The 13,512-nt window shown below is 40.2% G+C and overlaps 1 protein-coding gene across 1 annotated transcript in view; it reads right to left on the bottom strand.

The window, feature by feature from the left end:
* Positions 1-1,034: 1,034 nt before the first annotated feature.
* lgsn (lengsin, lens protein with glutamine synthetase domain) overlaps positions 1,035-13,512 on the bottom strand; it is a 53,815-nt gene continuing 41,337 nt past the window's right edge. Inside the window, exons 3-5 of the mRNA XM_048597076.1 lie at positions 8,789-9,518; positions 5,759-5,931; positions 1,035-2,408 (exon numbers count right to left, since the gene is read on the bottom strand). Coding sequence (XP_048453033.1) covers positions 1,230-2,408; positions 5,759-5,931; positions 8,789-9,518 — 2,082 coding nt within the window. The 3' untranslated portion in view covers positions 1,035-1,229. The remainder of the gene's footprint in view (positions 2,409-5,758; positions 5,932-8,788; positions 9,519-13,512) is intronic.

Here is a 13,512-nt window from a genome sequence, read left to right as displayed (position 1 = left end):
AAATCTAGTCCCATTTGCCAGCATCTGGCTTATTTCCCTCCGAACCCTTTCTATTCATATACCCATCCAGTTGCCTTTTGCCCTGATGATAACTGGAAAGATTTCAGTACCTACTCAATGAGGCTGAAGGATCCTCTGTGCAATTCATTTTTGCCAGTGCTGCACAAATATGGTATCTCAAAACCTCACCTTTCCTTCCTATGACCTATACCAAGATTGAACATGAGTTAGGACTCCATATGTGATCAAGCTGTGCCAATACAAGGATACAGAAATGCCTCGGGACTTGTTTTCTCCATAAAAAGCACGACAAAACTCATGCATTTCTAATCTCATTTGACCATTTTTGGAAGGTGGCAAGACTCAGAAACATTGCTAAATGAGGAATCTATTCCCGCTTTCTGGCATCCATGCTCATCTGTTTACTCCTGAGAACTGTTTCATTAAACTCAACGCCCGGGGGAAGGTATAGGTTACTGATTGTCATATATCTCCTGGTATGAAAGGAAGAAAAGTCCCACTTTAATTAAAAATAATTTCAAGGTAAATTAGAAAGGAAAATATAAAACCTAAGCTTTCCAATCTCCTTAATTGATCAAACTCCATTTAAAAGATCACATCATGCAAAATTCTGATGCACTATATAAGTATCCACAACTTTATGCCTCCAAAACAAAACCAGAGGAGGATTCAAAAGAAAATGATTTCCTTCCCAAGGATCAGGCTAACTATCCAGATTATTCAACACTAAATCAAATGGTGTATGCACTCTTAATGTCAGGATTTACCCCTTCCTGCCAGTGCCAGTGGACCCCAACTTAAAGAATGAGGACTTAATTTGTGAATGGAGAGTTTTGAAAACTTGTTATTAAGATGAATTGTCTATATGGCATGTGATAAATTAGTTACAATATATTGTACAAATTATGAATACTACATAGTGTAATGTATCAAATATAATACATAGTGTATTTTATATATTATTACATATAATCTCTGTGTGATGTAAAATGCATAGCATGTTGTTCATGGTATGCTATGGATGATATATGGTTTTTATGTATATTCTTAAATATTTTAAAGTATGTACTCTCAATTATATGCTATATGGTATTATGTGTGTGGTATTTTGTATATGTTGCACCTATATATTCTATATTGTTTGCTGTGTATGACATGGAGCATGGTAATGTGCATGTGATATAACATATGCAGCTATGGCCATTTTACTAAATGAAGTACTGTAGGTACTTGTCATTCTCACCATCTAATGTCTGTGTCTTCAATTCAAACCGTTTAACAGCAATGAAATGTTGGATGAAAGGTTCACCCAGTGCCCTCCGAATGCAGTAGTCATGTTCCAGTGCAATGAGTGCATCCTCCAACCGAACAGGAATGCTGCAGGGTTTCAGTGGGTGAAGAATGGGTGCAGCCTGTGTTGAGTTTTCAGGGGAATCCCTCCTGAGGCCATCCAGGCCCGCAGCCACAGTGGCAGCGAGGACGACATACGGGTTTGCCATGGCTGATGCCAGTCGGTTTTCAAGACGGGCACCCCCACCACCGTGGAACTTGGCATTAAAGGCACAGCTGTTGTCATTGGTGCCACAGGTCACGTCAACAACCCCTTCACGCTTCCCTGCACTATAGCGTTGGCGACAACGGGGTCCAGGTGCCACCAGGCAGCTGAGGGCAGCGGCATGCTGCACCAGGCCAGCCTGCCATCTCTTCCCAATGCCAGACAGCTCTTGCGCTGCCGTTGAATCACAGAAGAGATTCTGCCTCCCATTAGCATCCCACAGACTATGGGAAAACGTGCCTGAGTTGCCAAAACCTGAGGGTGTGAAGAAGCTGGCAGCATTATTGTGTTTCCTTGCTAGCTCTTTGACGCCAGTCCTGAATGTGAAGGCATTGTCTGCTGCACCCATTCCAAATTCAGCTCGGATGGAGACCTCCATTTGGCCAGGCCCCAAGGAAGAGGAAAAGCTTTCGATATCAACCCCAGCACCATACATGTCATTGAATAGCTCCTGCACAAAGTTCTGGTCATGGTTATTCAGGAGAGTTGCAGCAGGGAAAGATGCCGGTGTGTTTAATGTCTGAGTGAAACTGTAAAGCCAAAACTCATACGTGAACGTTGAATACAAGGTGAAGCCATATGCCCGGAGCTGGTTCAGTTGAAGCTTTGCTATCTGTCTAGGGGATGTCAGAAGAGGACCTCCTGTTATTGAGCAAGAATCACAAATGATCCTTGCAGTTTTGACAGCCCAGGGGAGGATTCTGAAGGTTGAGATATCGGGCATTAAGAGTATGTCACTGTTGAAACTAGGATGATTCATTCCATTTTCCTTCGGGTCCAAAGCTATTTCCAGATAACCTCTTGGGAGAGGCACCCCATGAAACACTTTCTCCTGTATAAGAAGCACATGTTTGGCCAAGTTAATTCCATGCAATTTCATGTTGGTGATTTAGATAAGTACTTGGGTCACCAGTTTAGAACATACTAACAACATTCCTGGTCTTTAAGTCCCTGCAAAAGTTAAAGCATTGTATAAGCCTGTCAGGCAAACTGGACAGGGAGTTCATTTAATTGGGTCTGGACAATAAACTAGTTAAACCCAGCACTCTTTCAGAATCTAAGAAATACTAGGTCAGAACTCTCTTTAGATCAATAGAGTCATAAAGTCATAGAGTCAAATAGCATGGAAACAGACCCTTCAGTTCAACCAGTCCATGCTGAACATAATCCCAAATTAAACCAGTCCCACCTGCCTGCTCCTCACCCATATCCCTCCAAACCTTTCCTATTCATGTACTTAGCAAAGTCTCTTTTAAACATCGTAAGCTTGCCCACATCCACAACCACCTCAGGAAGTTCATTCCACATGCAAATCACCCTCTGTGCAAAAATTTTGACACTCATCTCTTTTTTAAAATCTCTGTCTTCTCATGTTAAAAATATGTATCCTAGCCTTGAAATCCCCATGTTAGGGAAAAGACACCTACCATTAACTCTATTTATACCCTTATAGAAGGTTTATAAAATCATGAATGTCACCTTTCAACCTCCTATGTTCTAATGACAAAAGTTCCAACCTATCCACCCCTTCTTTATAACTCAAACCTTCCATACTTGGCAACTGGTAAATCTCTTCTGAACCCCAAAATGTTATTCCTACAATGGGTTTTATGTCAGTCCTTTACTCTGCTGCTGGGCAATACTATGCACATATTCCTAATGCTCAGAGCTCAATCACACTCCAGAAAATCCATTCATCTTCATGGTCCAGCCATTCAGTCATATTCTGCACACCCTCTGAGTTCCCCCATAACCCTCCTTCCCCTAGTCAGCTCACCCCTTTCCCAACCATCTAACACTTTCCCCAAACACACCATTTCCTTACCCTGCTGAGAAATAATGCTTAAGTAAGCACATAGGAACAGGAATGGACCATTTAGACCACAAATCCATTCCAATCATACAGTTGAAGAGTCAGGTGGTGGCTGGAGGTGGGGTGCAGGGCAGAAGGGCTTTGGGTTAGATCTGGTGGATGGAGAAGGGGCATTTCCCGCAGGTGGTGGTGAGGATGTTGGATTAGGCTCTGGGCAATGTAACTGATCTGGGGAGATGCAGTTGGTAAATTTACTTCGGAGTTAGACTATGTATTTAACAGTTTAACTTTTCCTGAGTAACTGTTTTACCTAATTTCATCAGAACTTTCTGATGTCTCTGATTTATATGGAGATTCTCAAGGGTTCCAAGCATTGAGGAATTGCCCAGGAGAAAGTTCAATTTGCCAGATGCTTTCTTCAATGTCTGCTATAATTGGGATTCTGGACAGTCCCCATGAGCAATTCCCATCTGCACTGGAATAAAGACAATCTGACCATTGAAAAATCAGGCCCATTATGCTGAAATCCCCCTTTGCTAACACCTGTTAATGCGTTAAACATCAGGACTGTTGTTCCTTATAGATTGTTTGAAAATGCCAGTAAGATAAGCCGATTGATTAGCGTTAACATAGGAACAAATTATTTAGAAGCAGGCGTAGGCCATTTTGCCCTCTCAGCCTGCTCTGCTATTCAAAAGGATCATAGCTGACCTGGCTGAGGACTCGTCTCCACATTCCTGTCTGCACTCCACAACCCTTGACTCCCTCCTCTATCAAAAATCTATCCAAAAAAGCCTTGAAATTTTTCAATGGTCCAGACTCCATTGTTTTAAGAAGAAGAGAATTCCACAGAGTAACAACGATCTGACAGTAAAAGTTTATCTTTGTCCTCATCTTCACAACCTCTCATTCTTAAATTTCTTAATTATAGTGTCCCTCACAGGAGGAAACATCCTCCATGTATCGACCCTATCAAGACCCCACAGGATTTTATATGGTTTAATCACGAGAAGATCACTTCTCATTCTAATAAATTCCAGTGGATATAGGCCCTAGCTATCCAGTCTTTCTTCATAATATGAGCCATTTATCCCAGGAATGAATGAAGTGAACCTTCTCTGAACTTCTAATGCAACTATATCCATTTGTAAATTTAAAAAAAAAACAAAACTCTACAGTAGTCTAGATGTGGTCCACCAATACCCTGTACAGTTGCAGCAACACTCCCTTACTTTATTATTCCATCCCCCTTGAAATAAACACCAACATTTCACTTGTCTTCCTAATTACTTGCTATATCTGCATACTAATTCTTTATGATTCATGTACCAGGACATTCACGTCCCTCTGTATACACCACTATGTTCCCATACCAACAATTCTGTATCCAATCTTCTTAAGTACTCCAGTGAGGCTCAACACAAGCTAGATACTTTATAGCCTTAGGACTCAATATTGAGTTTAACAATTTTTGAACATGAACTCTCCCTTCCTCATTCATTACCTTTGCCCAAACCCCCAAATCCTGTTGTGCAGCCTGCTCTCAACATAGCTACGCCATTTACACTTCTTGTTAGCACACTCTAGCCATTACCTCCCTCTTGGCTTATCATCAGTGATCTCTTTGTTTACCTAACCTGTCTCTCTCTTTCTCTCTCTCCCTAGGCACCATCTCTTTGTACTGTATTCTCTTCCACCCCACCCCATCTTCAGCATAAATACCACCTCTCCTCAACTATTTTCATTCCTGAAGAAGGGTCTTTGGACTTGAAATGTTAACTCTGCTCTAGCTACTCTGCTACTCTCTACAGATGCTACCAGACCTGATTTTCTGCAGCACCTATTTGTCTTTGCAGAAATGATGGTAGTTTCTAAGTGTACAGGAACTTTACTTACAGACCTTATTAAACTTTATTTACTTCTTAACGAACCTTAAAATGCCTATCCTTTCACTCATCTAACAGCTTCCAGCTCTATATATGAGGCCTGTTACTTTGCCTTAATCAACCAAGCGCAATAAATATGGATCAATTACCCAGACTCAGATAATCAAATGCAGAGAAATTAAACACCACTTTAGCACCGGAGTTTAGTGTATTACTTGATAGTTTACACATTTTATAATATTGTACTGGGGTAGGTTTGTTTTTGCGCTCAACCCAAACATAGAATTTTTGCACAGCATTTGCACTCAGAGGTAAGAATGCTTCCAATAAAATCAAGCTATACAACAAAGCTTGTCTGTTACCATTAAAATGAAATTGCAACAAATTGTTTACTGATGATGGAAGGCAATTGATTCTGTTACCTGTGGCTTTCTGTAATCAGCATGTTACATTATCCACTTAAAGGCAAATGGCACACTATACCTGAAAAAAACGAGATGGAATAGTTTTCGATCTTGAAATTCCATGAAAGTCACTTGCTTCAAAACGGATAAATCGTATGTCTTCCCTTGTGATCTGTTGCTTCACTTGCTCGACAGTGGTACTTGTTTGTGAGGGAGTTACACTGTTAATCATAGTCAGGTCTCTCATGTTAACTGTAAAATAAGAGATTACTACATTACATGGAACTGAATAGAATGCAAAATGCGGGAACAGGTCATGGAGTCCAACAGGTTTATATTCATGAGAAACTTCTTAACATTTATAGAGGCTATTTCATGATAACTGAACATCTTTAAGTGCTTTTGCAATCAACAGTTGTTGTCATTGTTGAAATTTTCAGGAAAAATAGCAACCATATCATGCATAGCAAGCTCCCTCAAACTAGCAATGTGAAAAAAATCAACTAATCTGTTTAATAATTGTGAGATATAGGATGTATTGATGAGAGCTGAAAAGTCTGCTTCTCTTTGAAATAACATATGGTGCGCTTTTATGTTCTCATACTTGCAGGGGTAGGACCTCGGCTTAATATCTTATCCAAAAGACAGCATCTCCAATGTACAGCTCATACCTCTATACAATACTGGATTGTCAGTCTGGATTCTGTGATTAGGTTTCTGGGTGGGAACCCACATCCTCCCAGACTCAAATCATATCTCTGTACAATACTGGATTGTCAGTCTGGATTCTGTGATTAGGTTTCTGGGTGGAAACCCACATCCTCCTGAACTCAAATGAAAATGTACCATCTATTGTCACAGTTATCAGCATGGCAAACTGTTGTCTCCGAGGAACTGCTCCATGAGCACATCTCCTTACATCTCCTTCATACCAAGTTTGCCAATCATCAATTTGTAAGAGGGGAATAGCACCTAAGTGCACAGACTAAGGTTATATTTCCTTCAGCAAAACAGTTGGAGGAGTTATGTTATTTGAAGTGCTTAAAATAATTAAAGGAATTGATAGCTGCACGGAAACTATTGCCTGGAATTGAAGGGATTGAAACTATTGTAAAATTGATTGGCTGATCACACCAAACCCAAAAGGTCATCTCTTCATTTTGAAAGTGAAGTTCCTTTTGCAAGAAGTTATCTCAGCCAGCTTTAAGTACTTTCTTTGAAGCTTAGGCTGGACAACTCTGGTCAAGGACAAATTGACATCTCCTGTAAGTGGAGAAATGGGACAAATGATTTTTAACAACATTTCTCCATGGTTTCTCCTAAGTCTATGTCAGAATACATCATTTCATGGCTTATGCCCACAACCCCCTTCCCACCACATTCCCCCTGCACCCCACCACCCCCCGCCCACCCTCCAAGCCCCCCAACCTATCTCTGTAATCTCCTCCAGCCCTACAGGTCTCCCAGAAATCTGCACTTGGCCAAATGTGACGTATTTTACATCCTCAATTTTTTCTTTATCCTACTATTGGCAGCTGTATCCTCAACAGGCCAAGGCAGAAATCTTCTGGAATTACCTCCCAAAATCCCTTTACCTTTCTACCTCTCTCCTCTTTTACAATCTAACTCTTTGACCAAATTCATCTAACTTAATCTCTCCTTCTACGATTCAGTCTCAAATTTTGTTTATTAATGGTCCTGTGAAGTCATCATTTAAATATAGTTTGTGGCTGTTGTGGAGGTCAGCAAATCTCCATGGAAATTCTCCCCTTAGATGTTTCATTGTGTTTGAATTGGCTTCTGGTTAACAGAGGGGTAAAGTATTAACCACTGTCACAACCTCAATTCATAACCCCGGATCACCTAGGAATATAACAAACTTTGAAATTCCAATACATGAGTTTTAAGATAGGACTGACACAGCTAAAATGACTGTGGCTGTTTGGAGAGGAATTCTGGAATGTCACACCTACAGGTGTCACAGAAGCTTTAAAAGGTTGAAAATGCACTACAAAGTGAGCCATAATCTCTTGCAAGTTATCTCAGATGGTGAACATGGAAAAAAGACAGTATTCTGCTTGAGAGATATGTTTTGAGTCTAACCTCTCATGAATATAACAGACTGGGGGTAAAAAACCAGTTCAGTCCTGGTCAGTGCGAGCTAGTGAAAGAGAGTTTGCTATTGAATAGAGATACACATGTGTACTATCCTGGATTCGAACACTAATGTGCTGTGTAGATCATATTCGAAAAACCACCCACTAGTGACCCCTTTATTGCAGGGAAAGGAGTCTATCGCTCTGAGTGCTAGAATCCAGATAGCCAATAAATCAAAAGAAAACAGGGCAAAAGAATTTCAATCAACCTGCTAAGCTAAGAATCTCAAAACCAGCTACTCAAATATCAACATTTAACTCTACTCTTCACAAGTGATGCAGAGAATAAATCATATATCTTGTAACTATACGTTTTTCGACTCAACTTCTCGATTGTAATTTTAGTTCCTAATCTGTGCATATGCATGTGTGTTGTTTTATTATTTGTCATTGTTTTAGTAACGAATAAATTCATTCTTTTCCGAATTCAAGAAAACCTGGTTAAATTAGCTCCTTTTAAAACACAAATTCATTTGGTCTTAGAGAAATATATCCATAAGGAAAGGGACCCTTTATAAATTTACCTTGTTATAATCAACTGAGAGGGTAGGTGAATAAAGACAGGGTGCTTATTTCATCTCTCCTCACCCAAGAGCTTGATAAGTCAGGACATCTCGCTAGAACTAAAATAAATTGGGGAAACCTCACCCAAACCCTGGTTGTAACAACATGGAAGTCTAGGTTTGCAATGGGTAGCCTTTGCCTCTGATCTAGAAGCTCTGGGTTCATGAAGTACTTATCAAGGAAGGCACACACATGGTTTGACTAAACAGGTTGAGGATTTACATGCAAATCATTTCAACCTATGCCAAAGGGAGCGATTCCTAGTCAGCCATGTGATGAAAACAATGGTAAAATCTCTAGCATGGCTGCAAAATGTGAATTAAGGTGCACACTGCCATGAATTTGAACTTCCTCAATGAATTGTAACACACCACCAGCAAAGTACCAACCTGTAACATATGAACTTAGATCATGCTTTGAGTCTAATCCACTGTCAACATGGCTGGGTAACTCCGATGCTTTCAAAACGATTGGTTTGATGTTCTCTGAATTTTGGGTATTGGGAATAGCCACGACCTCTTTCAGCAGCTCATCTCCAGCAACTTGCCTGCTTGATTTCTGTGCTGTCTGCTCTCTGGGGCTGCTGGATTGTGCTTTTGAGGCGATGGAGGATTTGCCCTCTTCCTCTCCGGGTTTCTCTTCAGGATTTTGTACATTTAAATCAGAGGCAGAACAACTAGTTATATTGTTCACTTTTTGCCGGCCGGTAATTAAAGGGCTCTCCTTTAGAACGGCTTTCAGTTCATCCATTGTTTCCTTTGAAATCCCAATTTTTGAAACAGATATGCCTTGATCTTTTTCCTCATTGTTAGTTTCCCAGCCTTCTATGCTGCTCTCTTCTTGTTTTTGACTGTTACCACCATATTGATTACATTTTCTGTCCTCACATTGTTCTTCTGTCATTGAGGTTCCAGCTGGTTTGTGAAGTTGCGTCCCTGAGACTAATGACAGACTTGGTCTGGGAAGATAGGAATGACCTAATGACCTAGACATGTACTTCCTCTCGACTCTCTCCCAGTCCAGGGTAGGCATGAATTTTCCACTGACTCTGATGCTCCTCTTCTGGCGAGTGAAGGATATCCCACTGCCATCGATTTCATCTGTTCCATCATTTGCTTCCTATCAATGAGATATTGTATAGCTTTACTAAGTGGAAGAAACAATCGCTTGACTGAACCAGGCTGGAAGAGGAGAGCCTCATCCATGAGAAAGAAAAGCAGCAATTCAAAACACAATTTGAACATTTCAACCTGAATGAATTGTTTGCCAGATGCAAATTTTATATCAATTAATGTTTATCATTGAACTAAGAACAGCATATCAAAGTTTGCTTCAATTTTCAAGGACACAGAGCATAAACATGATAGCTTCCTCCAGCCTCAATCATTCTTTGGTTCTCTGATTAGAATGTCACTCTGTAAAAGTAGTAAATTTCCAAATCACAGAGTAAACTAATATCATAAAGTTGGAACAATTATACAATAATAGAATTTACAGTACAGAAGGAGACTATTTGACATATCGTGTCTGTACCAGCTCACGGAAGAGCTACCCAGCCACTCTATAGCCCTCAAAACTCATTACTTTCAACTATATATATCCAATTCTCTTTTGAAATCTTGTATGGAATCCGTCTCTACCACTCTCCCAAGCAGCGCATTTCAAATCCTAACAACTACCTGAGTGAAGAATTTTCTCCTCATCTCACTACCAACTCTCTTGCTGAAAATCCTGAATTTGTGACCCGTAGTTATTGACATTAAAACTAGGGGAAACAGAGTGTTCTTCTTTACTCTGTCAAAATTATTCATAATTTTGAACACGTCAATAAGGTCATCTCCTAATCCTCTCTGCTCCAAGGAGGAAGCTCAATTTCTCTGGGAAAGGGTTCTGAGGAAGGGTCACTCAACCTGAAATGCTAACTCTGATTTCTGTCCACAGGTGATGTCAGTCCTGCTGAGCTTTTCCAACAATTTCTGTTTTTGTTTCTAATTTCTCTAATCTTTCCTCATATTTAAAATCCCTCATTCCTGTTATCGTTCTAGTAAATCTCCTCTGCACTCTCTCCAGGACTTTAACATCCTCCCTTAAATAAAGTGCCCAGAACTGAACACAATACTCCAAATGCAGTCTGACCAATGACTTGTAGAGGTAATGGCCTCTCTTTTTATACTCTTTGCCTCTATTTGTAAACCCAAGGAGCTATAAATCTTCTTAACAACTGTTTCTACTTGCCTGGCCACCCTCAGAGAATTATGCATGCACGTGAAGCCCAAGATCCCTTTATTTCTGTACTCTCTGCAAAGCTGTATCATTGGGCCTGCCTTGGCTCTCTGCATTTGTTCTACTGAAATGAACTACTTCACAGTTCTCTGCATTGAAATTCATCTGCAAGGTGTCTGCCTATTTGGCCAACTTATCAATGTCCCTCTGAAGTCACTCAGTGTCATTCTCACAATTCACTACTCTCCCTAGATTGATATCATCAGCAATTTAGAGATTTTGCCCTCAACACCCATCTCCAAATTTTTATACAAATCAGAAAAAGCAAGGGTCGCAACACAGATCTCTGGGGAACATCACTTTCAACTCATCTTCAACCTGAGACTTGCCTATCTATACCTACCATCAATTTCCTATCTTTTTACCAACTTTTAATCCGTGCTGCCCTGGACACATCAATCCCAAACTATTCTAATTTTATCACCAACTTGCCATTTGACACCATATTAAAATTCTTTCTGAAAGTCCAACATCCACAGCACTACCCTTATCCACTGCCTGTGTCATATCATCATGAAATTTGTCAGGCATGACCTACCCTTGACAAAGCACTGCTGACTGTCATAGACCATAGAACAGTACGACACAGGCACAGGCCCTTTGGCTCACGATGTCTGCACTGACTATGATGCCATTCTAAACTAATCCTATCTGCCCGCAAGTGGTCCATACCCCTGCCTGTTCATCTGTCTGTCTAAAACCCTAAAAACTTGAGTATTAACTTATTTTTCTCTAAGTGTATATTTACCTTACCCCATATTATGGCTTCCATCAGTTTCGTACTATTGAAGTCAAGCTGACAGATCTGTAGTTTCCTGGCTTATCCTTTGCCATTTTTTTAAACAATGGTATCATATTTGCGATTCTCCAATCCCCCAGGACTAATTCTGCGTTCAGAGACGCCTAGAAAATTTCTGTGAATGGCTCTGCAATTACCTTCTTTACCTCTCTCAGAAATCTATGATGCATCCCATCTGGGCCTGGTGACTTCTCTACCTGGAGTGCTACCAGCACCCCTTCTTTGTCTGTCACTATACAATTCAGTTGCTCAACACCTTTCTTTCCTCTCTACTACTGATTGAATTATTTTTAGTTAACCTGTATTGATAAATTTATTGGATACATTATTCCAGGGGGAACTTGTAGACAGAACTTCTGGTTGAGAGGCAAAAAAAAACGACTGCATGACAAGATCCTCTTACATGCTTTTCAAATAATGTGATATTGGAGTGAATCCACCCAAACTACTGAAAGAAATAGGGACATTTGTTTAGTGCATCCCATGATGTCAAGGAATCCTGAAGTATTTTACAGATAAGTTAAATATTTCAGTGTAATCACAATTGTAGGAAATATAGCATCCCATTTGAGCATCACATGGTCCCACAAGCTGTGGTTTCAGCAAACTCCCGTACAATTGCAGCAGTATTTCTTTATTGTATTTATCCTCCCAGTTTGCCCCAGCTTTCCTCAGTCCATGTCTCAATGTTATTCACTCATCTCATCTTTCTTCTTCTTCAACTGTTTTTACTCTCAATTTGTCCCTCAATTGTTGCCAGGACAAGACTATCATGTTTTCATTTACAATGTCTAAACTTGGCTTTCTTCCTCTCTCTATCTAAGGTTGTACATAGCCACTTTTTTGATTCCTGAACTAATTCATTTGCATTTCTAATCATCCAGCTGAATCTGAGCGTCCGCTGCCAGATACACATTTCAAAAAAATGATATTCTCATCTTCTTTATTTAGAGACCAACTCTTGCCTCCATAGATGCAACAGTCCATACTAGTGACTGTACTAGATGTTTTTACAGTTGGAAGCAGTCTAGAATTGTCATTTGTCATTGGTGTCAGCTATGGTTCATTGGTAGCACTCTCTCCTTGATGTCAGAAGGTTATACGTTTAAGCTACACACCAGAGACTTGAACTCAAAATGTAAGTTGATTTTCCAGTGCAATGCTGAGGGAGAGCTATACTGAGGGAGTTCTGCACTGTCAGTGGTGCTGTCTTTCTTATTACATTTTAAACTTTGGCCCTGTCTGCTCTCAGGTGACATAAAAGATACCATGGCTGGTATTTTAAGGGAGAGCGGGCATTTCCGCAGTGTCCTATCTAATATTAATCTCTTTACGACTATTACAGAAATAGATCATTATCATATCTATGGACCTATGGAGGTTGCTATGTGTCCAATGTGTCTGGCAAAGGATGCTCAGACTCAGCTGGTTGAATAGAAATACAAATGAATAAGTTCAGAAATCAGAAGAGCAGCTAAGTAAGCCTTAGTAGTTAGAGAGAGGAAGATAGTCATGCAAGAACATTGTAAATGAAAACATGACAGTCTTGTCCTGGCAACAACTGAAGGAGAAATTGAGAATAAAAACAGTTGAAGGAGAAGAAAGATTAGATGAGTGAATAACAGAGACATGGACTCAGGAAGGCTGGTGCAAACTGGAAGGATAAATAGAAGAATAAAGAATTCTGACTACAATTATACAAGGTTTGGTGAGACCACAGCCTGAGTACTTTGTATATTTTCTGGCTCTCTGTTTACTTGCATTGACAGCAGTACAGCAAAAGGTTCACCACCTTTGTCCCTGGAATGAGAGGGTTGGCTTACGATGAACAGCTGTGTAAATTGGATCTATATTCCCAGGACTTTGGAAGAATGAGAGGTGATCTCATTGAAACAGTCAAGATTATGAAAAGAGATAGTAGGAACTGCCGATGCTGGAGAATCTGATATAACAAAGTGTAGAGCTGGGTGAACACAGTAGGCCAAGCAGCATCAGAAGAGCAGGAAAGCTGATGTTTCGGGTCTAGACCCT

The sequence above is a fragment of the Rhincodon typus genome, chromosome 5 (assembly GCF_021869965.1).
Source record: "Rhincodon typus isolate 14 chromosome 5, sRhiTyp1.1, whole genome shotgun sequence".
NCBI classification, from domain to species: domain Eukaryota; kingdom Metazoa; phylum Chordata; class Chondrichthyes; order Orectolobiformes; family Rhincodontidae; genus Rhincodon; species Rhincodon typus.
This window is presented reverse-complemented; position numbering and strand designations above follow the sequence as displayed.